General features: G+C 49.3%; 2 protein-coding genes and 1 long non-coding RNA gene across 3 annotated transcripts; 1 reads left to right on the top strand and 2 right to left on the bottom strand.

The window, feature by feature from the left end:
* Window positions 1-1,415: 1,415 nt before the first annotated feature.
* Window positions 1,416-4,737, top strand: ATP5F1E (ATP synthase F1 subunit epsilon). The gene is made up of 3 exons (XM_079126642.1): window positions 1,416-1,573; window positions 3,012-3,138; window positions 4,583-4,737. Exons 1-2 carry the CDS (start codon window positions 1,542-1,544, stop codon window positions 3,133-3,135), a joined length of 156 nt encoding a protein of 51 aa, XP_078982768.1. The 5' UTR covers window positions 1,416-1,541; the 3' UTR covers window positions 3,136-3,138; window positions 4,583-4,737.
* A 3,413-nt stretch (window positions 4,738-8,150) lies between these two features.
* Window positions 8,151-13,558, bottom strand: TUBB1 (tubulin beta 1 class VI). Its single transcript, XM_079126479.1, has 4 exons — window positions 13,302-13,558; window positions 10,214-10,322; window positions 9,518-9,628; window positions 8,151-9,429 (listed from the first exon to the last, which is right to left on the bottom strand). Exons 1-4 carry the CDS (start codon window positions 13,356-13,358, stop codon window positions 8,351-8,353), a joined length of 1,356 nt encoding a protein of 451 aa, XP_078982605.1. The 5' UTR covers window positions 13,359-13,558; the 3' UTR covers window positions 8,151-8,350.
* A 3,592-nt stretch (window positions 13,559-17,150) lies between these two features.
* Window positions 17,151-21,201, bottom strand: LOC306653251. The gene is made up of 3 exons (XR_013761677.1): window positions 20,802-21,201; window positions 17,658-17,833; window positions 17,151-17,411 (listed from the first exon to the last, which is right to left on the bottom strand). It is a non-coding gene; the product is annotated as an uncharacterized lncRNA (long non-coding RNA).
* Window positions 21,202-23,462: the final 2,261 nt, after the last annotated feature.

The raw sequence follows: 23,462 nt of genomic DNA, 5'->3' as shown, positions 1-23,462 counted from the left end.
ATCTTTTAGCATTTCACATTTGCCTAACTTATAAATTGCCATGTGTCAAAATCATGGTTTTGTAATTGCTAAGGCATGATATGTCAGGTTATTTGAATATAATTACTTTTTGAGGTAATTGTGACCACAAAACATCTTTTTTACATGAAGAGCTGTACATCATTTGAAATTACTCAAATGATGTCTTGATGTGAAGCATAAATCCCAGGTACTTGATGTTTTTAATAATACGGTGCCATGGTGGGGGTGTGGGGGCGTTTGGGGAAGAAAAGAAAAATTGGGGGTGGGGACGGAGTGACTGGCCCAAACTAACCCCTGAGTGATTCGCACTGCAGGTTTTATCAATGGACTATCCTTATTTTTGATGCCAGAGAGTAGCTGAGAGGTGAAAAATCCAGTAAATGTATTTTGTTTAATATTTTGTAGCATACAAGCAGTTTTAATCACTAAATGATATCTTTGATACTTGAAGTTGTTGCATACAAAATATTTTTGTTAAAAGGTGATGAGCTCTTGCCTTTATTTTACAATGCTTAATGAGATCACCTTTTATAAAGAGACCAGTTAATATGTGTACATAAAACGACAGAAAAATACCAAACTTTCAAAAATTAGTGTTTTTCTATTTAAAATACTGTTTAGCTAAAGAATTCTTAGGATATTTGTAAAAGCAAGTTAAATCCGATAAGGTTTCTGATTATGTTTTTTTGTAACCGGAGATGGTTTTTACAACTGAAATAACATTTCAACTAAACAAAACATTGCTAAATATTAATGTTTCACAAAAAGTGACTTGTATAATTTCTGTTATACTTGTTCTGGAAAAAAGGTGTAATATCCTAATGAAAAACAATTTCTTAAATCTTTATCTTATCCTCGTTTGATTTTTTTAATTCTGATCTAATGATAAAATCTATTTTCATTTTCCAATATAGTTAGTTCCATCTCTTTAGATAGCTGATAATTTGTTGCTTTTGTTATAAATACAATCAGAGCCAGCAAATTCACTGAAGAGGACTGAATTAAAGTACTGATGACTGCAACTCTTGGAACTGTGGAGCATCTCATCCTGCTTAAAATGAAGCAAATTAAACACTCCTTGTTAATAAAAAATCTTTGGACTGTGGTGTTTTTCTTGATTATAGTGTTTTCCGTGATTGAAGGGTGAGAGCAACTCCTTTCCTTGGAGGCCCGCATAGCGCCCCGGAACTGGCCGGTCTCTGCCCGGCTCTGCATGGCAGCCACGTCCTCGCGCCTCGGGCGGGGGCCCGGCGCGGCCTTGCTGTAAACCGCCCGCGGGGCACCTCAGGAGCCAATGGGCAGGCGTCGCTGGCCCGCCTGCCCGAGGATTGGCTCCAGGCGGCGGGGGGCCTCCGCGGTGTTGCTGCAGGGGCTTTGCGGGGGCGGGGCGATAGGTAGTGATTGGCAGGTCCGCGAGCCCCGCCCCTTCCGCTTCTCAGGCCTGACTTTCCGGCCGCCGGGCTGAGCTGCTACAGCCGCATCCTCGCGATTCGACCCGACGCGCCCGCTCTCGCGACATCATGGTGGCGTACTGGCGACAGGCTGGACTCAGGTAGGCCCGGGCCTCCGGAGGGGAGCGCGCGGGCCCGGCGCCAGAGTCGCGACGGGAGGTGGCCCACACGTGGCCGGCCCTGCCCACCGGGCCCAGGGCCCCGGCGCCGCCGCCAAGATGGCGTCGCCATGGACAAGGGCGTCCGGCCTGCAGGGCCCTGGAGGACGCGGGACGCCGGGGGGCGACCCCTGCGCCAGCTGTGCGCCCTCGGGCCTCGGCGGCACGCACGGACAGCCCCGCAGGGTTGCGTGCCCTCCGGTATTCAGTTGCCCCTTGACCTCGGTGTCCTTGTGGAAAAGGGTGGAAGCCCCCCTGAGTCGTGCAGACCTCTGCAGAGGAGAGCGGTGGCTTGGAGCCTAGGCGTGGACTGCCCTGTGCAGTGGGAGCCTTGGCCCGGTGTGACGCGGGTCTCTCCACTCCAGGCGACACCTTGCGCGTTGCCTAAGTTGGTAGTGGTAACTTTACCTACTCCCGAGTAGCCAGGTTCCCCGACTTGCTGAGGTCAAGCCGAGTGCAGTGGACTAGAAAAGCAGTGACAGGAACCATTTATTAAGCCACCTACTATGGGATCCAGGCTTTTTCCGCACTATTCCTCCTCCCAAGCCCCTGCAGGGCAGGTATTATTATTCTTTTATTCTATTGTTTTTACAGGTGAATAAACAAGCTGACAAGGGCTGAGCAGCCTGCAAGTCACCCAGTTAGTAGGAGTGGTAGCAGGCATTGGAAGTTCTGCCTCTGACACCCCAAAACAAGTTCTAAGACATGAGCAGTAGCTGCCACCACCCACTTCCTGTTTTCAAAAAAGTGTGAAAAGTGATCCAACATCTATTGGGAAAATAGGATGTTGATAGAAGTTCGTCTGCCAAGCAGGGAGCAGGTTTTTAGGTACTCTGCTAGGTTGGATGGTGTTCTCTGAGGACTTTTCATAATTTAGAAACCTTGATTAGGAGATATGTTCATGGCAGGCTTGTGAGACACAGTCTAGTATTCTCAGGGAGGCCTTTAGATATGTATCAGAGAAAGAACTGTTTTGGTTCAAAGTAGTTTTTTCTGTCAATTATAAATACCTTACCTTGTAAGAATAATATAATTAAAGAAGTTTTGAGGAGAGAAATGGAAAAATCATTTGTGTTGTATCATCCCTTAACATTTTGTTCTGGGTTTCTTTTTTGTTGTTGTTTTTTGTTTTCCTGTGTCTAACCCTTTACTGTAAATTAAAAGAAATCGTGATCACTGAACCAAAAATCAATTGATCCTTTGGCACATTTCTTTCTTTTTCTTTCTAGAGGTTCCTTTTGGAATTAGTTTTAAGTCCAATTCTGCAATAATGTACAACTAAACCAAAGTTAAAAGTATAGGAAAGAAACCAAAAATGCAGTAACACAGCCTTCTGGCAGGATTATTGATAATTAACGTATCTTCTCTCCTTTTCTCCCAGCTACATCCGATACTCTCAGATCTGTGCAAAAGCAGTGAGGGATGCACTGAAGGCAGAATTCAAAGCAAATGCCGAGAAGACTTCTGGCAGTAGCATAAAAATTGTGAAAGTGAAAAAGGAATAACCAGTAAGTTATGGATTTATTTAGAAGAGTTGCATCTTAAATTTTATAGAGCTACATAAAATTCAAACTAATTCTAGTTGGGGCTTCTGTTCATTTTTTTAGTCAGCCATTTCAAAGTTAGTTATTGGGATAATAATTTAAAACATACAAGGTATAGAAGTCCTGTGACATGATAAAAGGATGTCCTTTTGGGCCCTGACAAGCAGAAGTAATTGGCACATTGATTTTCAGTTCATTTAGCAATGCTTAGGTAGAGAGCCATCTTATTTTAATTAAACCTGTTTCATTTGTCTGCACAAAATCGAATAATTTGGAGAATAAACTCCTCAGTTTTCTAATGGCTATTAGAGTTACATAACAGTTCAGGAGCATGAAAAATTACAGCTCTTTGCATTTTTATTTCCCCCACATCTGCTAATGTCCTCACAAATCACCATTTCCTGAACACAAGGACTGTGCGTACAGCAAGGGTCCTGCTGTTTTGCCGAGCAGTAAAATCTGCAAGACCCTGCAGTGAATACTGTTTTGCTGAATTTATTATGCTTTTAGACTGTTTGGTTCATTTTAGTTCTGCAAAGACGTTGGTGATGTAAAGTTTCATTCTTATGCAATAAAAAGACAGTTCTGTAACGTTGATAAGTTCAGACTTTTGTACTCCAAACTACAAAAATGATTTGATCTCTCAGCTACTTTCTTGACATTGTTATTTCAAAGATAAGGCAAATTATCAGAACGGGTTTTTCAGATTTAATTTTCTTGTTTTGCTTTTTAAAAAGCTGCAGACACACCATAGCACAGAAGTGAGGTAAATATTAACCCTTTGGCAACTCCTGGATGTGAGCAGTTTTGCTTAGTAGAGCTGTCTCCCCTGAGCACTTTGCATTCTCATTTTTAATTGATAGGCATTTAATTTCGAGTCAAGAGATACAGTGTTTTGAATTAAGCCCTTTTTTAGGGGCTCTGTCTAATCTCATAAGTTCCTATGTATGAGACCTGACTCTATGTTGCATTTTGTGTCAACAGCAAGCTGAGAATATCTCTTAGTCTCTGCAGTGGTGCTACATCAGATACTGCATCTGACCCTGTGACTTTTCCATGTCCTTGGGGTCAGTAAGTTCTGTCCAGCTCCTGCACACAAAGCATGAGACCCTCTGCTTACATCTCAGCAGTGAGGACCCTCCCCATCAGCACAAGGGATAGTGACAGCTTTTAAAGGCAAAGTAGTGTCTTTCTTCCTAGGCAAGTGTTAGATTTACTTACTGGGGAATGCCACTTGGTGAGGCCCTGTGTGCTCAGAGCTGGCCAGGGATCCCACCTCCCAAGGGAGTTGAAGCCACAGTTACATTGAGGTTCACTGTAGGAAGTTCCTTTCTGGTATTCATGTTGGATGTTTAAGAAAACATACAGAACTGGCTGGCAACTGTTGCATTTTCTTTTTTCCTCCTAGACCCTGACTAAAGTTCAAAATGCTACATTTTCAAGGTGAAGAAGTGTGAGCACATGTTATGGCAGATAAACATCATCTTGCTTCATGAAAAAAAAGAAAATCCTGTCTTGTTCATAAATGATGATGCCAATAAATTGATGGATGTTTCACTCTTACTATTGACTTTTGGTTTCTGTCAAACTTTATAGAAACTATCCACACAAATGTATGACTATGACGACACGAAACAGGCTTCTGATGGGGAACGGACATGTGCCATATTTAGTGACCAAGAAAACGTTTTTTAAATATCTCAAAATAAAAGTTCTGTTTTTCATGACATTGATTGGTGATTGAAATTAGACATTGCCATTACAACTCTATTGTCCCTAATCTTTGAATTGCAGAGTCACATCAGAATAGTGGCTCCGTTGTCAAGCAGGGGCTTCATCCTTTTGTCTAGACAGAAGTATCTCTAAGTGCCTCTTAGCCAGCAATCGAAATGAAAATAATTACTGAAAGCATACATTAAAGGAACAAACACTAAATTGTAGCACTCATTTATTTATTGTGCACTTAAAACCTATACAGGACTGTTAATGTTAGAATTTAATCACAAAATGCACTTCATATTGTTTTATAAATGAATCTATAGTCTAGTAGCATTTCTCATAGGAAATGAGGCAAAGCTGTTCAATATCTGCTTATTGAGATCCGATGGCCAACCTAAAATTAAAATCAGATTCTTGACTACAGGTCTGAGGTCTAATGTGCACCAGTTTTGTGGTGTTCATTCATTCATTCATTCAGTGTTTAGGAAGAATTGTTGCAAGTGTTTGTTTTTTATCTTTCTATGAAACTTGGAAACACTTGTCTGAGTTCACACCATTGCAAAATTAATTGCACATTTTTACTTTTTGGAGACTGGAGAAATAAATTGGAACAGGAAGTTTTAGAACACTTCTAGGACTAGTTCTCACCATGGCATTTAAGCTGGTGATAATTTATTAGGTCTGAGAACAAGATGAAGAAAACGTCTTTGCTTTCAGCTTCTGGAAATGACTTACTACCCTCGACACTTGACCTATACACTTTATTGAGTTCTCACCACAGCATGCGAGAAGGAGCAGTGGATGAGTGGAAGGGGGTGTGCAGCAGGGGAGAGGCCCCAGAGTCTGCCAAGGCCTGTCTTCCTGCTCTTAAGAAGTTAAAGCATCTCCCTTCAGTGTCGGGGTCCCCAGGGCTGAGGTAGCAGGAAGGATCTTCCTTTACAGAGGTTAGGAATAAAGGAGTCACAGGCTGTCACCCGTTTTAATACCAGAAAGATAGAGTAACTAGTAGGCAGAGGCAAAATTATTTCAAACCAAGTGATTAAAGATCAGTCATTTATCAGGGAGGCAAAGGGGATGGATTAGAAGTGAGACTGAGGGACAGAGCTTGTGATTTGGAGTGAATGTAAGGAACTGAATAAAAGACAACATTTACTGTCCACAAAGATTTTTTGAGGCTCTTTATGATTTAAAAAAAAACAAAAACTGAGCAAGTATGATGAGGAAATGAACACAACACTGCAAGGTAGTTGCAGGCAGAGTGTACCCAAATGATGTAGGGACCCTGTCAGGCTGATCTGTGGGTAGTTCACAGACCAGCGGGTGATGTCAGAAGGAGTCCAGTGGGTTAGAATTCCTTCTTGTAGTGGCCTGTGGTATAAATGAAGAAATTGGACAAGCTCTTAAATTCTATAATTCTGCTATTTCAGTCTCCAAGAAACCAATGTCACCGTAGCAACTGTAACTGCTGAAGGAATGAGCTCTTCAAAATTGGGAGGGATAAATTTCTCTCATTTCTAGTTTGTTGTTGTTTTAATCTATTTGTATCACACACAGGAGTGGGATGGTGAGATGCATTTTGAAATATTTTTAACTACTCAGATTAATCAGTCTGGGTGGTTAGGCTCTAAGAAAAGGAATTTATTTCATTTGAAATAGAGCAATTTATCCATTTAAAATTGAGTTTCTTTGTACTTTGATGATTACTATTGAGCAAACAAAAAGTCTTTACAATGATGTAAATCAACAGAACTTCTTTTAAAAAAATCTTAAGACCATATCTTTCCTTGCATCTGTTTAATTGCCTTTTTAGATTTGAGAAAGAAAGAAAGTACCAGAGGAAATGTGTGTGTGAATTCTCCCATAATTTCAGGCTCCAAGTCTTTTCAGCGTCTGAGGAGGTTATTAACTTAAAGAGTGTATATATGCAGTTACTTACTAAATCTAGTGCTTCTCAAACCACACACAAGTAGAAAGTGTTTAAACCTTTTTTTTTTTTTTTTTTTTTTTTTTTTTGTAAATAGAAGGTTTGTGAGGGATGCCAATGGCCAGGCCTAATTTTCTCTTGGTGTGTATTTTAGTTATTTCCTTGAGATGCACACAGGGAAGAGTGACATTTCCCAGAATAAGCAACTTATCCATCCACCTGCTCCTTTATTATTGCCAATAACAAAACCAAATCAGGAGATGGGAACCCAGTTGCCGGCAAGCAAATATTTCAGTCAGTATCAGAGCAGTTTCCTGTCACCAGTTATGCATGTTCCCATAGAAGAGCTCATGGTGATTCTAGAAGATCATTAAGACCTTCACGGTGTGGAAGGGACAGCAGTGCTGCGTGTCAGAAACAGGAAAACCGCAACTAAGAAGTTATGGATGGTTTGATTATGCTCTTGTGTATTTGGTCCTGTTGTCACGTGAGCAGATTAAAATTGTGTAATGGTTAAAGCTGTGTCATCGTGCAAACATGTATGGCAACTTCTGGAAATTAATTTGAACTGTAAAAATTCCCTAATGAGATGATGTCCTCCGTAAGGAAGAACACTGCCGCCATTTCTGCTTCATTCCTGCATTTGAGTGGTTGCCGAGTGTGCAGCGTGCCCATTCGAAGAGTCGAGGAGCTACACGGCATTTCCGGGGCTGGGGGAGGAGGGTCATTACCAAATGAAACTGGAAAGTATGTTTCCAAACTGCCTATGAAGGGAAAGCCAAAGATAATTATTAGTGAATTCCTTAAATCTAATAGTGGTAAGAAACTTAAAATGCATGTGTGCGTATGTTGAAAGCTAGTTGTTTGGAAATCAAGATCAGAGGATCAGCAAGCTTTAGTTTTGTTTCTCACTCTTTCTTGTTTTTCTGTTTAGCCAGAGACAACTACGGCTACTTCCTTTTTCCCTTTCCAGTTCATGGGTTGAGGTCTATGCAAGGGCTGTGCAGTATACTAGTGGACACCGGCACTTTCCTGGGCCTATAGATCCCATATGCTAGCGGTCACCTGCCTCTTTCGGAGGTTGGTGATAAGGAAAGTAGGATTCCAGACAGTGTTAGTGAGGAAGACAGAGGCCAAGGTGAGTCTTGGCTGCCCCAGGATGCCGGGACCTGTCAGTGCTGCTAGAAAGTTAGGAGTGAACTGCACCGGACTCCTGCAAACCCACTCGTGTAGTCTGGATGCCCAGCACAGGGCTGGGCATGCAGTCAAGATGATACACTTCAAAACAAAGGAGGCGCTTTATGGTGTATTCACTTTGCTGCTTAAAAGAGAGAGAGAGAGAGAGAATTGACTATCAAACCACCCAGTGCATAACTGGTCAGAGACCCTAGTGCCCATCAGCCACTCCCCCACCCCAGAGCCCCTCCGCGGCTGGGCTGCAGTGCGAGGCCGGCAGCTGTGGAGAGCTGCAGGAGAGGCACGCATCTCTGGCGGAATTTCTGTGAGTGACTTCCCCTGCAGCCTCTCTCCTGGCTAAGGTTCCTGATCCAATGCTTCCATTTCTGCCTGTTCCAGGACTTCTTCACTTTCTCCCAGAATGGCTTTGGCATCTTGAAATTGTTGGTACTCGGACACCAAATCATGCACGTTGCTTTCGGCTTCCCCAAACTCGTCGATGTCCATCCCTTCGCTAGTGTACCAATGCACAAAAGCTCTCCTTCTGAACATGGCCGAGAAGTGCTCAGAAGCCCTGCTGAAGAGCTCTTGAATGGCCGTGTTGTTGCCTATGAAGGTGGCCGCCATGTTCAGTCCTCGGGGAGGGATGTCACAGACAGCCACCTTGACGTTGTTGGGAATCCACTCCACAAAACAGCTGCTGTTCCTCGTCTGCACGGAGAGCAGGTGCTGGTCCACTTCCTTTGTGGACATCTTCCCCCGGAAGATGCAGGCCACCGTCAGGTAGCGGCCGCGCCGCGGGTCGCAGGCCGCCATGGTGTTGCGGGCGTCGAACATCTGCTGGGTGAGCTCGGCCACCGAGAGGGCCCGGTACTGCAGGCTGCCCTGCGCGGTCAGCGGCGCGAAGCCAGGCATGAAGAAGTGCAGGCGCGGGAAGGGCACCATGTTCACGGCCAGCTTGCGCAGGTCGGCGTTGAGCTGGCCGGGGAAGCGCAGGGAGGTGGTGATGCCGCTCATGGTCAGGGACACCAGGTGGTTGAGGTCGCCGTAGGTGGGCGTGGTCAGCTTGAGGGTGCGGAAGCAGATGTCGTAGAGCGCCTCGTTGTCGATGCAGAAGCAGGCGTCGGCGTTCTGGATCAGCTGGTGCACCGAGAGCACGGCGTTGTAGGGCTCCACCACCGTGTCCGACACCTTCGGGGACGGCATGACGCTGAAGGCGTTCAGGATGCGGTCCGGGAACTCCTCGCGGATCTTGCTCATGAGCAGCGTGCCCATGCCCGAGCCCGTGCCCCCGCCCAGGGAGTGGACCACCTGGAAGCCCTGCAGGCAGTCGCAGCTCTCGCTCTCGTGCCGCACCACGTCCATGACGCTCTCAATCAGCTCGGCTCCCTCGGTGTAGTGGCCCTTTGCCCAGTTGTTGCCGGCCCCAGAGTTCCCTGGCAAGAGGAAGGGGCGGGATGTGTGAAAAGGGCACCGCGGGGAGGCTTCCTCGCCTCCGCCGGGGACTCTTCTAGAAAAACCTACCGTGCACAAAGCTGTCGGGTTGAAAGAGGGCTCCTAATCTGCTGGATCGGATGCTGTCCATCGTCCCAGGTTCCAGGTCCACCAGGATTGCTCGGGGCACATACTTCTTACCTATGTGGACAAACAGGAAGATGTCAGCAAACCGATGTTTTCCTCAGAGTTACTATCTCATCAAGATGGAACTGCGTGACCCTGGCCCAAAACACAAGGGTGTTCTAGAAAGGGGTTTCCGGGAGTTCAGCATTTGAACACCTTTGGTAGTCCCTATCATCTCCTTTACCCCTACAACAATCACACACATCTATAAAATGCCTGACCCCCCCCCCCCCAAAAAAAAAAAAAAAATTTCTCATCATGGCTTGCTCTCTTTGTGCATTGCTCCTTCCAATCCGGGGTGATCGTACCTATCACTTATGAACATTTTTGTGAATTTTTGTTTGTAAATTTTCCTTTTTAGGAAGGGAGCTGCTTAATCTGCTTGTGGTCTGGGTGACTTCCTCTCCAGGCCTCCCTCTTGAACAGGGCTGGGGACCCCACTCTGGAGACTGCTGCTTGCCTGTCTGCCTGCTCCAGGCTCGGCAACGCTCATTTGATGCCTGGATCCCGCAGGATGCCTGGATCCCGCAGGCCTTTGCTCTTTCTCTGCCTGCTTCCTGCTTGTTGGGCCACCACTAACCCCGGTGCCACCAGCCCTACCGTAGGCTTCATTGTAGTACACGTTGATTCTTTCCAGCTGCAAAGCAGATGCCCCAAGGTCACTCCCAGCACAGTCGATCCCATGTTCCTCGCCAATCACCTCCCAGAACTGAAAGAAGGAGCAGGGTTAAGTCAGTGCAGACAGGAGTCCATTAAGGCCCAGAGAGCACAAGAAAGGGGTGGAGCTTTAGGGCTTGTTTTCTTGGTCAACCTGACCCTCTCATTCTTCTTGTCCCAATCCATCAATGACCAGGGCATAGCTTGCTTTTTGCCTGTACTAAGTATGAGTGTGAAGATTGAATTTTATACCTGCTGGAACTCCTACTGTAAAATGTCAAACACATAAAATAAAATACTAAATTGGATTTTTCTCCTATTAAATTCATGCTGTTGCTGGGCATGGTGGCCACACCTGTAATCTCAGAGGTTCTGGAGGCTGAGGCAGGAGGATAACACGTTCAAAGCCAACCTCACAACTTAGCAAGACCCTGTCTCAAAATAAAAAATGTAAAGAACTGGGATGTGACTCAGTGGTTAAGTGCCGCTGGGTTCAATCCCCATCACCAAAAGCAAATAAATCAATAAATCCAGGCTGCTGTACACGCCAAAGCTGTTGTGTGAGAATTTTGCATCAGACAACATATCTCTATTTTCACCTTGCAGTGCTCTGAGTTAGTCGAGTGTAGATTCCAGTAGATGAAAATGAACTGAATTCTGATCAGATTTCACAATAATATCTCATTTCACTTTAGAGATTTCTTTTCATGAAGTTTTCCCAAAAGTGCATAACCAGGACCTGTGCATAATTTTGAGTATCATGCATTTTTGATGATCAAGCATGCACATAATTCAAAATTATGCCTTAGCTGTTCTCTTGCAGCTTGGTGCATCCTGCACTTCCAACCACACATACAGTGTTCCTCTATGTAGCTACGTACCCAGTCCTCAGTATGAAAGCCATTCCTCCATGGCCCCTTTTGATCACCTGGACAAGCATGTAAAGTGCCATGAAAACATTTATGTCAGGACCTCCTCAAGGGTGTTTCCCAACTATGCTTGTAAATGACACCTTGACTCCAGTGATCTTAAAATAAGCTATAAATAAAAATAAAATATTCTCTATTTTATAGTAAATGATGGCATTGTCCTAGGGAGTGAAAGAGTAATTAAACTGAAGTTTTGAGACACCACAATTAAATGTGTCTTAAAGTCCTTATGGCCCCAAGTAATAAGTCACTGTTGGGCTCTAACCCCTGGAAGCACCACCCAGACCGAAAGCGCACCCTCCCTCCACCGTACACTTCCTCTCCAGCGCCTCCCTTCATGTTATCTTGCGATATCAGAGCAAGGGGCTCTCCCACCACTTCTGTGTTAGCTATGAATTTCTTGTCTCCGTGGCGTGCAGGGACGGTGACTAGTTTTCCAGCTGTAACATTTTCTGTCCTCAGTTTAAAAGACCTGCACTTACAGACCTGAATTCATAGGAGCCAAGAGGTGGGGACAACCCCCGTCAGTCCACAAATGAACAGATGGTCAGAATTGGTAAAGCGAGGACATCAACGCTGCATGAGGGAAGCCAGTAGCGGAAGGACAAACGCTGTGGTTCCATTTAAGGAAGAGTGGTCAGATTCATAGCGGCAGAAGTAACCCCTGTCTCCCGGAGCCTTGGAGGGAGAGGGGAGCCAGGAGTTAGTGTCTAATAGGACAGAGTTTCCGTTTTATAAGATGAAAAATGTTTTGGAAGTTGAATACACAACATGAAGATACTTAACACTGCGGAACTGGCCCAGAAATGGTTTTCTTAACTGTTTTCTTTGTGGGATGTGTATTTATCACACCTAAAACCTTTTAACCCTCTTCCTTTTTGAGATTGCATAGTATTCCATGATACAGATAGGCCACATTTTGTATATCCGTTCCTCCATCAGTGAACATTTGGATTGTTCCTGCCTTTTGGCTTTTGTGAGGAAAACTGCTCTGTAAAATGTAAAGCCTCTGAATGGAGGTGTTTTAAAAATCTCATTTTTAATGCAATTCATTCTAGTAAGAGTAATTTTCTTTTTGGACTACTGGGGGTTGAACATAAGGCCTCACACATGCTAGACTAGCCCTCTACCACGGAGCTACACTCCAGTCCTTCTCTGCTTTCTTTTGAGACAGAGTCTTGCTAAGCTGCCGAGGCTGTCCTCAAACTTTCAATCCTGCTTCAGCCTCCTGAGTTGCTGGGATTACAGGTGTGCAACCCAAGCCTGGTAGAAGTAATTTTGAAAAAAGCAAAGAGAACAAATTATCAGGGTATTATAGAGTCCAATCGTTTATACCACAATTAGGATTGGAGATCTTGAACTCAAGCACCTTTTTGTTTTAGCCAAATGAATCATATACTTTGCAGAGAAATTTAAGCAGAAGGAGCAGAGGAGAAAAAAGCTCATATTTCAGAGGATGTACTTTAATTATTTCTGCCACTATATGCAAAAACTTTATTTAGGGTTTACCTCTTTAATTTTCTATTGCATGCTAAATAAAACTATTTTTCTTTATGGCACGGACATAGGAGGGGAGGGAAAAGACACTTTAGTGATAAGGTGTAAAACATTCCCCAACAAACTTCAAAAAACTCTTTTGAGACAAATATCACTGTTTTTAGATATAAAAAGTTTATTTCTAAGATGATAAAAGTCAAATGGTGGTGGCCGTGCCTGTAATTCTAATGACTCAGGAGGCTGAGGCAGGAGGATTCCAAATTGAAGCCAGTCTCAGCAACTTAGCAAGACCCTCAGTAACCCTGTCTCAAACAAAATTGTGGGGGACTGGGATGTCACTCAGTGGGTTTAGTCCCCAGTACCAAAAGAAAAAATAAATAAATAAGATGGTTGACGTGTATTGCATACATGGAACTATGGACAAAATTGACATTAGTTAAACTAACCCTCTCAGTCTTTAGTAGTTTCTATGTCTCTGTAACTGAAGACTTTGTTTAATAAACCAAGTGCTCAGCAAGTGATACCATCTGTGAGGCCACCGTCTTCCCGGCCAGCTGGGATACCTATAGGCCTGGGGCACCTGTTAGCCATCAACCTGTACCTACCTTGGCTCCAATCTGGTTGCCACACTGGCCGATCTGAATGTGCACGATTTCCCGCATCCTTGCCTTAAGCCCAGGGGTCAGCTCCTCTTGGGATGCTCAGACTCCAGGAGAGCCACCGTTCACCAGCAAGAGCCCACTGCAACTCTGGTCATCACAAGAATGAGACCAGCTTTCCAGGCCACCCTCCCAGTTGGCCCAGGGGTGTGTCCAGTCCACAGCTCAGCCCCAGCCCTTCCCTGCTCTCTGCCTATCACCCTTCTGGACGGGGTGCCCTTGCTTTCCTGGCAGAATGCTGCCCAGTCATTTCCTGCAGCACGGGTGCAGGACGAGGGGCCACCTCTGCATGTGCCTGAGCCTTGCCTCGTGGCCCTTGCCCTGGTGGCCCCTGGGCTTTGGCACCAGCCCCAGTGCCTGTGTGTGATGACCAAGGCATGGTTCCCAGCTTGCCGAGGTGGCTGGGACACCTGCACAGGGTTTTGCCTGTCCAAGTTGTCACTGGCCTGAACTCAACACTCAACATTGTCCTTGGCTGCAATTCCCAGGGAGTGCTTTGAAAGCCCCTTGTGGTATGTGGTGATGTCGGAGGGAGCGTGCGGGGGGTGGTTTTTATTTTTAAGTTGTAAACGTTATTGTTAATGGGAAATATAATTAGTACTTACAGTTGTAAAATGATGATGAACTTGACCACAGTTGTGAGGGTGACCCATGAATCTTAGGAGCTCAAGAAACCTCCATTCAGAGAGAATATCCAGAGCCTTTCCCAATCTGACCCCAGCTGTCCTCCCAGCCCCTTACCAGGCCTTGGTCCTCAGAACCCTGTATATGACACCCCAAGATCCCTGTGCTAAAACACCCCAAGGACAGCACGACCCTGGACTCAGAGTAAGGAATGCACAAGGCCCTCCCTCCATGTTCCAACCAGATCAGTGAACTTACCAGAGCCAAAACTTGGGATTCTTGTTCCCAGGGGCCCATGTGAAGGCTGAGCCTTCTTCACACTGTGTCCAACCTGAGCCCTTCACTATGTGGACTTCCCATAGGCCTCGTGCCCTCAAGGTGCAGGTGGCAGCCCGTGCAGGGAGGGAGGTAACTAACGATGGAGTCTCAGAGCAGTAGCCTCCGACTCCCAAAGGAAGTCAACCCCAGCCCTGAAGCATCTGGACTCCAAACAGAAGAGCAGCCCAGACCTTCACGAGGGGACTTGGTCTGAGAATGCCAGGTCCAGCGTGTGGTCCTCAGATTGACTTAGGGTGCCCACCACGGACACCAGGGACCTTCGTGTCATCCCACCAGGGTAAAGGCCATTCTGAAGGACACGTGAGGACACTTGTCAAAATCCAGACACAAACCTGACTACCGAGTGCTATCGCGCCCGCCTTCTGTGTTGTGACTCCGGCCATGGCACAGGGGGTGTGTGGGCAGGAGTGCTCGTTTCAGGGGCAGCCACAGTGCTGTGTGCCTGAGGGTCAGGTTGTGGCACCGCCAGCGACTCACTCTAACACAGACCCAGTGATAAAGCCATCATCCTGGAGAGCGCAGGTAAGCAAGGGTGGCCAGGTAAATCTCTTCAAGATACAGAATTTGCACTTTTGCAACACATCTGTGTGTTGGATTTCTTTCTACTCACATCTAAATGACCACATGATTCTTGGATGCTTCTGGTTCAGACACCCACTACCCAGAGGTAAAGAGAAGAATGTGTAAACTCAGGAGGAAGAAACCCATCTGTGTTCCTCTGATTCCTGACAAATAAGAAATACAGAGGACCATTCAGTGCCCTAGAAGCTGGTCGGTCCTCCACACCAAGCTTCCCTCACAGTGTGCTACTCCGCTGGTCCCTCTCAGGGGGCTCCCCTGCCTGCCAGGGGACACTTGAAGTCCTCCGCCTCTTCCACCAGCTGAAATGTCTGTGGTGCGCACAGCACACAGGGCTCTCCAAAGCGCAGAACAGCTTCACAAGGGCCCCAACGCCACTCCTTCCCCAGGGACCCCTCTGCGTGCCCAGGACCAGAGTGCTGAAGTCTGCAGTGGATGGTCACTGACGCTCCTGTTTGCTAATCGCTTTAGACACATGCCTTATCTCCCTGTCAGCCTGCGAGCTGCCGGTGTCATGTCACCTTTGAGTCCCCAAAGTGCCTGATACATAACAGGGCCTCGGTAAATGTTTGTTGAGTGCACACGGGCAGCTGGGTGAGTTTGAGCAGTGATGCTCAGAGCGGCAACTTTTCTTAGAGCCAATAATGTATTTACGCAGGAGTACGGCCTTCTGATGGCTGGGTGGGGACAGAGTGCCCAAGGACTTTTGAAAAGCTCCGTTCCCTAAGAGGTGGTCTAGGCTGAAAGTATAACCCGATCCAAGAAACTCGCCCACCAGGAGCAGCCTGGAAGGGAACAGCCACAGTGAGCTATTACGGGAAGCCATGGCCACGTGGTCCTGGCCTCTGAGCAGAGCCACTGAAAGGGGTCCGTGTGGCCGCAGACCACCTCACTGCGGGTCCACTGGGCTGGGCCGGAGGGCACTTCTGACCTCCCTGTGTTCATTCCTCACTGTGTGCACAGGGCCCCTGCGCTGGCCCCCTCCCCGCAGCACATTCCCCTTGGTCTCTTGGTCTCTCAGTTTGCTTAGGGAGGGAAAGGCCAGGTTTCCAGATGGGAGCTTAAAAAGCTTTTCTGTTAATGGGGCAGTTGGCAAAAGGGAGAAAAGAGAGGAGCCCTGTTTGCTTTGACTCCCGTGTTGCCGGCAGTGTTTATTCGGTCTCGGCCGGGGCTGAGCTTTGGACACTGGGCTGCAAGGATGGCCGGGGTGGGGGCAGATGCGGGCGGGGGAGTTGGCAGGTCCCCGGGCTGAGGCCCAGTTCCGCCACCGAAGGGGCCCGTCTCCTCCCTAATCCTGGGTTTTTCCATCTGTAAACCAGATAAGGGTCCCTGAGTCACAGTCAGCTGTGAGGACTGGGCACACCAGCTGACCCTGCACGCCATGCAGCGGAAGGACTTCACGCTGGCCTTGGCTTCACTCGAAGACAGGCCTGTTCTTCCCAAACCTGTGGTGGGAGGGCCTCCTGGCCGGGCTACTGCACTCAGGGTGCAGAAGGCTGTCTGGGTGACAAAGCCTGGGCAGAGCTGAGGCAGGGAAAGCAGCACATCTGCGAAGCAGTCAGCCTGTCCTCTGCCCTTATTAACAAGGAATCTTCTCCTGGGGAAGGAGCCCTCCCGTGACTGCCATTTTGGTGCAAGCCAGCGAGGTGGTGAATACATAGTGCCTTACCCCCGGACCAAGAGAAGTGGCCCTTTCCAGGACATGTCACCCGCAGATCTGCTTCCCTGCCAGGCTGAAGGGGACCCCAGCCCTGAACTATGGCGAGTGATGAGGAGAGGCCATCTGTGATGAGTGACACCATCGTTTTCTGCCCCTGATGTCCCCTGGTCACCACCAAGGCAGGCCTGCACTGGCTGCTCAAGGCTGAGGGTCCCTGGGCACTGCCCACAGGAGAGCTCCACGTGCGGTGGGCACCCCGCACACCCAGGTTGCTGAATTGCAGTGTTTGCTTGTGACTCGGAAACAGAAGCCAAGAAACTGCAAGGCAGGAGCAGCGGCCCTTGCCCAGCCCGGCCGTGTCTCCCCCTGCGGCTCCGGCCATGGGCCGTCCATGGGAAGGCTTGGCTGCAATGGGCCTCTTCCTAGATGACGCTTGGGTCTATTATGGGAACGGAACTACGGAGATAAGAAAAATCAAGTGTCACCCAGAAACCCCCAATCGGCCACTTCCAGACTTCCCCCAGAAGCTATCCCCAGGGGTCAGATGGAGCGCCCCCACGCTCCACTTGGCAAATGAAACATAATTAGGAGAAAAATAGAGTACTCAGAGAATTCATTGATTTCATCCGCCCCTGATCTTCCACTTCTGAGTGCCTTGAAGTTCCTTGAATAACTCAGAGAAGATTGTTGAATTATAGTGTTTGCTTGTGATTCAGAAGCAGAAATTTTTCCAAATGTCTTAGCAAGAAAATGACATCTGAGGGGCCATTATGAGTGACTCAGCGGGTGTGGGCAGCCCCCGAGATGAGCTGAGCTCTGCTTTGTTGCACCGTGCTTCCATGTGTGTTCTCTTCCTGAAAAAGAAAGTTTTAGGGGGATGAATAAGTAACTTCAAGAGGACAGGGGCTAAGCCAGGCTACCCAGCTCCATGGAGAAGTCCTCCGCCTCTTCCACCAGCTGAAATGTCTGTGGTGCGCACACCACACAGGGCTCACTAGGCCACTCCTCCTCCCAGCCCAGCCTGTAGCCCCAGACTGTGGAAGTACTCGGCCATCTCTTAGGTAGCTTGAAAACCAGCCTCCTGTGCAACTCTGACTTACAGGAGAAAACACATCCCTCCACAAACACACTACCACTTCCTTGGAACTGCGGGGTCCCAAAGGCGATGGACATGTGGACCTTCTCAAGTGCCTCTTTACTATCTCCTGAGGTGTGCAACTACTGATAAGCAATGTTCTGTGGTGTCAACAGAGATCAGCATAATACTAGTCAGCACCTGGAGTCGAAATCAAACAAAAATATATAGTTTTGCAAGCCCCAGCCCAGGGGTCCAAGAAGTCTGTTATGTGAGTCTCAGAAACTCATTTGTTTGTTAAGCAAATATTAACTGAGTGTTTGGGAAACTTGAGGTTCCTTAGAAAAGTACGAAGGGTTGGCCTGGTCCTCTACGGGCTTGGAGGGTGACAAGAGCACTGCTTTCCATCCTGCTGGACTTCATGCACCTCTCTGCCACCAACTATCCCATGTTTGGCCCGCACATCATCACCACCACCATCACCACCACCATCACCATCAACAACACCATAACCATCACACCGCCACCATCATCCTCACTACTACTACCATCATCACCACCACCATCACCACCACCATCATTACCACCATCAACAACAACACCATAACCATCACACCACCACCATCACCACCATCAACAACACCATCACCACCATCACCATCACCATCATCACCACCGACACCACCGTAAACAACAACACTATCACCATCACCGCCACTATCAACAACACTACCACCACCACCATTACCACCATCACCACCACCACCACCACCACCACCATCATCACCACCATCAACAACACCATAACCATCACACCGCCACCATCACCACCACCACCATCACCACCACCACCATTACCACCATCAACACCACCATCATCACCACCATCAACACCACCACCTCCATGATCAACACCAACACCACCACAGAAATAGACAGAGGATCAGGAAGGGAACTGACTTGCCAAAACCTCAGGCTAATGTGACAAAGGCAACAACAAGATGACAAGTCTTCAGATTCCTTCTTCCAGGGGAAAAATCTAAGTGTCAGTGTGGGGCATCAAGAGGCAGTCTGGCTCGGCAGACTCCGGTCGGGCAGCCTTGCAGCCCGTGCCCGTGGCAGGCCTTGCCTCATGTGTGGTGCTGCATCCCGCCCTCACTCCCACCTCTCCAGCAATACCCTGGATCTATGGATGCCGGCTCTCCCCTCCATGGCCACACTGATTAGCCGGATGCTTCCTTCCAAGCTGCCCTTCCCACAGCCACCAGAGAGCCTACAAATATATGAGAGGTCTTGTTCAGCCCTCCTGAAACTAGCAACAACCCAAACCTGGTATACGGCTGAGTGGCTGGTGTGATCCTTCGCATGAGACTGGGATAGGAAAACATCTGAGTCAGGAGGCAGGATGAGGGACAGAGAGGCCAGGAGAGGAGGCAAGAGGGAGAGGAGGACCTTGCTGGAGAGTGGAGGTCTGGCACCCATGTGGTGGGAACAGCAGCTGCCGTCTCTGCAGCCTGCTCGCTAACAGCCCTCCTGAGATTCCCCTGGGCTGCCTCTGGTTCATCACATCTGCCTGGCACGTGCCCATGCCAATTTCTGCACAGGTACTCTTCCTTGTACATCAGAGGTCTCCTTCCAGCACATTCCACGGCGGTGACCTCATGACTCAATCCCAACTCATAGGATACCTACAAGAACGATCCCAGAGCAGACTCCCCGGAGGCCCCAGTCACTAGGATTCTCCATCTCCTCAACTTCCAAGTCCTTACACTCCTCAAGCTCCTCTGCCTGCTCCCTCGGCGAATGCAAGCTACTCACAGGCAGGGACCTTGTTCAGTGCTGCACCCCACGGCCGAAAACAGTCTGGCACACGCTCGGTGCTCAACAAGCTCATGCCCGCAGCCCAGCTTCAGAGAGCAAACAAACTCCAGCAGGGGAATGACGGTGTGCAGGCCAGTTACCAGGTGGGTCACCCCATCCGTGCCAGCTGCAGGCAGCATGCTCCAGCAGTGACGGTGACCAGGCCACTTCATGAGTGGGACCCTAGGGAACCACCTCCACACCAGGCACGTGTGCGTAGCGCTCCCTGTGCAGTCAGGCCAAGGCATGATGCCCCCTGCTCCCTGGGTGGCAGCAGGGTGGAGAACGTCCCCAAGAAGGCCTTCACCACGAGGAGTCTAGGAGGGCCTGAGCCTCCAGCCAGGGACGGAGGGGTGAAGAGGCCTCCACTGGTGCAGAGGCCACGGTGCCGCGCAAAACCAGCTGCCCACCAAACCCTGTCAGCAGCCATCAAAACAAATCCTGTCGCGTCCAGGATGTGCTCTACTCAGGACTGTGGAACAAAAGGAGGTGTCCGCAGCAGCCGGGCGGGAGCAGACCGTGCAGCAGAGGAGGAGGGGAGGGAGGGTCTCGAGGCCTCTTCTCAGGGTACAAGACTTTCCTGCATCCTCCTCCTTAGGCTGGAAGCTGGGCTGGACCTGGCCTATGCATAAAATGCACGTGCTGTTCTTTTGGAGGATGAGGGGTAAATCAACCTTATTTTTAGAAATGAATAGGCTTTTGTGTCTGTGGCCTTGGATCACATTTGCCAGAAAACTTGATGGGATACTAAAAAAAAAAAAAAAAAAAAAAGTCTACATTCAAATCTGCACCCAAGAGCATCATGCTACCTGTGGGCCTCTTGACCTCGTTGGAGGCTCAGTCTTCCCACCTGTGAAATGAGGCAATAGCATCTACCCCCCCCCCCCCCCCGGGCACCACAGACACACACAGGGTTGTGCCAAAGATCAAAGGAGGACTGCAGAGTCCCCCAGAACGTCTGCCTTGGCCCAGCCCTCTGCTATTAAGCACCGCTGGGAGCAAGAATGACTCAGGCACCTTGGAAAGGAAGAATGTGGGGCAGGTGGCCAGCTTCTCAAAGAACAGTGTGTCGGCTTCTGGGAGACATCTAGCTCCAAGTCACTGTTTGACTCTGCCCCAGGTCGCATGGCAGAGGTGCACCAACAGCTGCTTCTAAACAGCAGCTGGAAGCAACGCTTAGGCAAGCAGGGCTCCCGGGTACAGAACGACAGGCCCTGCCCTGGGCCTCCTCCCGTCCAACCCAGATGAGATGAGTCACCGTCCATAAAGAGACTTCAGTGGCACTGAGTGGTGTCAGGTGAGAACACACCTTTCGGATTTCCAGGAGTCCCCAGCCTGCCAGGCAGGAGAGTCTGCCCTAAAGGGGAAGAGAGCTCTGGTCATGAACTTGACCTTCAGGAAGGATGCAGCAGCCGCCCAGACCAGCAGGCTCTCTGCGCCTCTCCTCTCCCTTGGTCCCAGCAACCTTCTCACTTCATCTGTGTGCCTTTTGGAGAGCTGAGATCCTTCACCAACAGCAACACCAAAATCTGAGTTCAGGGGTTGGCGGTTGCCCCGTACAGAACACGCCAGGGAGCCTCTGCTGAAAGGGCGCTCCCGCGGCCAGGCACCCAACCAGCTGCTCCCACAGGGAGGTGGATGTGCACCTACCAGCCAGAGCTGGGCTCGGAGGGGAAGAGCCTCCATGTGCTGGGTTTTGCTGTGTCTCTCCTGTCACAAGGGGCTGACACAGCAGAGTGAGGGAGTCACACCAAGTCTCATTTCCTTCCTCTTGGCCTGAAAAATCATGGACTCAGTATGAGGACTCCCTGCCTGACTCTCCTGGCCTGCCTTCCCGTCACTGAGTTCTCTATTTGGGAAATGCCAGCGGGTCACAACTCGTCAATGCTGAATGTCCTGTTCCTTACCAGCCTGAAAATGTCCTTCCCTCACCCGCAGTGAGATTCCTCAGATAAAATGCCTTGTGACTTAGCCTTAGGGTGCAGGAGGGAGAATTCCCGTCCTCCAGAGCCCAGCCCCGGGCAGGCCGCAGGGTCATCCACAGGGCCCAGGGAAGTGCAAGCCCCGTTTAGTGGTCCCCCTGCCCCATTGCACCTGGTGTGGGCCCTTCTCTGCTGGAGCTCTGTGTGACGGTCACACATCCATGTTGGAGGCCCTGCCGTTCTTTGGAGCACTTACCACACAAATGGAAAAGCTTGTGACTTGAACGTGTTTCCACCCGGCGTCAGGGGTGAGGGCCCTGGGTGCCACAGCCCAGGTGGCAGAGGCGAAGTCCAGTAAGTCTTTTCATCAGTGTCCCTGTTTTCTGTGCTATGGAATCGTGGACTCTGTAGCACCCAGATCCCACAGTCCAGGTCTGGATGGGTCCCACAGTGCCTGTTACCCCACTCATAGTGACTTTCAAGCCCTTGTTTCCTTCCTTTTCCCTGACCTCCTTCCCGGCTTCTTTCTCCCTCCCTCTCCCTGCCTTGTCTCTTTCTTGTGTGTGTCTGTGTCTGTAGTTCAGGTCTACCACTGAGCTACATTCCCAGCCTGCAGCTCTTTCTCTAGAGGAAACAAACAATCCACCAACTCAGCAGGTCCCTCTTGGAGGACGCTGCAGGCCAGTGGAGCTGGCTTTCTTCCCCCTGTGACTATCCCAGTTCTCTCCAGTCATGGAAGCAAGGGAAAGCACACATGGGGGCTGACCACTCCCTTCCCCGACCAGATACACCCAGGCCCAGGGCCCCTGCTGGGGAGAACCGACCTGGTTGTCTGAGAGTCCACCTACCCTACAGCTCAACCTGAAGGGCGTCTCCTGGGACCTTGAAGAGCCTCACCCACCCACGGCCTCCCACTGGCTGGTTACTGTGAGTGACCTCCCAAGAAGACAAGACAGAGCCCCATGCCCACACCTTTCCTCAGTACAACTCTTCAGAGACAAGGCCCAAAACTTAAGAGCTGTTAAGCTGCGCCTGGCCCTTGCCTCCAGGTCTTGTTCTGCTCTGACAGGAGGTGGCCAGCAGACTTTCTGGTCCTGTTGGTGTTTCCAGGTGAGGTCCTGGAAGCAGCTGGCCATGGTCATTCTTGATTCCCACCAGACACAGGAGAGGAGGGCTGGCAGGTGTGGGGAGAACGTGAGAAAGGAAGGTGAGCTCTTCTGAGGACCATGTACCAGGAACTCCATACATACCAAGGCCTGTGGAGACCCTGGGACAAAAATGCCCGGGCCCTTCTCCTACCAAATGGAGGATGCCATTTTGTGACCTGCTGAGGGTGACCACCGCCCACGGGGAGCAGGAGGGAGGGGAAACTCTTCAATTATGAAAGGAGTCCTGCACGTCCTACTTCTGCTTTCTGTTCCTCATTGGACTGTGAAGAACTTGGTTAGCCGGAAACCTCTCCAAGCATCCTTGGAAGCCGGAATGCAGAACTTGTGATTTATGTGCCTAGTGAAATTTTCCTTTAGGGGCATGTTCTGGAAGGCTCTGGCCTTTCCTTCTCTATGAGAGATAATCATCTCCCCAGAAAGGGAGAAGGTCTTTGGGAAAGGGAGTTCAGAAGGCCAGATCAGGACATGATTGTGTAGGACAGGAGGCCTCTTCTCAGGACTCGGGGACATCAGTATGGAGCGCTGGCCCAGTGGGGATGCTGGTGGCATCTCTCCAGATGGCTGGATCCCAAGAATCTTGGACCCAGGCTGACCCGCAAAGCTGCAGCCCCCACCCCAAGGCACCAGGACCCCAGAAGTGAGCTAAGTTTGATGATAACGCGGTCAGTTGAAGCCACTTGACCACGCTGTGTTTGGTGACAGGGTCAGGTTTGAGGTCTGGCTCCGTGACCTCGTGCATGACCCCGAGTTCAGGTGACCCGGGCCAGGGAGTGAGGCCAGGCCCGCGGCCCTGCGGCCGGGCGGGGCGGGGCGGCAGCGGCGGGACGGCCCCGCCCCGGGGGTGTGTCCGCCGCCGCGCCACCTTAAGGGCCGGGCGGG

This window comes from Sciurus vulgaris, assembly GCF_902686455.1.
Source record: "Sciurus vulgaris genome assembly, chromosome: 2".
Classification (NCBI taxonomy): domain Eukaryota; kingdom Metazoa; phylum Chordata; class Mammalia; order Rodentia; family Sciuridae; genus Sciurus; species Sciurus vulgaris.
Note: the sequence above shows the minus strand (reverse complement) of the source record. Positions and strands in the feature narration are given on the sequence as shown.

Bases quoted from the DNA above. Each gene is read 5' to 3' on its own strand.
- ATP5F1E (XM_079126642.1), top strand. From the start codon at position 1,542: ATGGTGGCGTACTGGCGACAGGCTGGACTCAG. The intron at 1,574-3,011 runs GTAGGCCCGGGC...CTTTTCTCCCAG, and splicing joins TGGCGACAGGCTGGACTCAG to CTACATCCGATACTCTCAGA.
- TUBB1 (XM_079126479.1), bottom strand. From the start codon at position 13,358: ATGCGGGAAATCGTGCACATTCAGATCGGCCAGTGTGGCAACCAGATT. The intron at 10,323-13,301 runs GTAGGTACAGGT...TCCTTCTTTCAG, and splicing joins GCAACCAGATTGGAGCCAAG to TTCTGGGAGGTGATTGGCGA. The intron at 9,629-10,213 runs GTAGGGCTGGTG...TTGTCCACATAG, and splicing joins GTACTACAATGAAGCCTACG to GTAAGAAGTATGTGCCCCGA.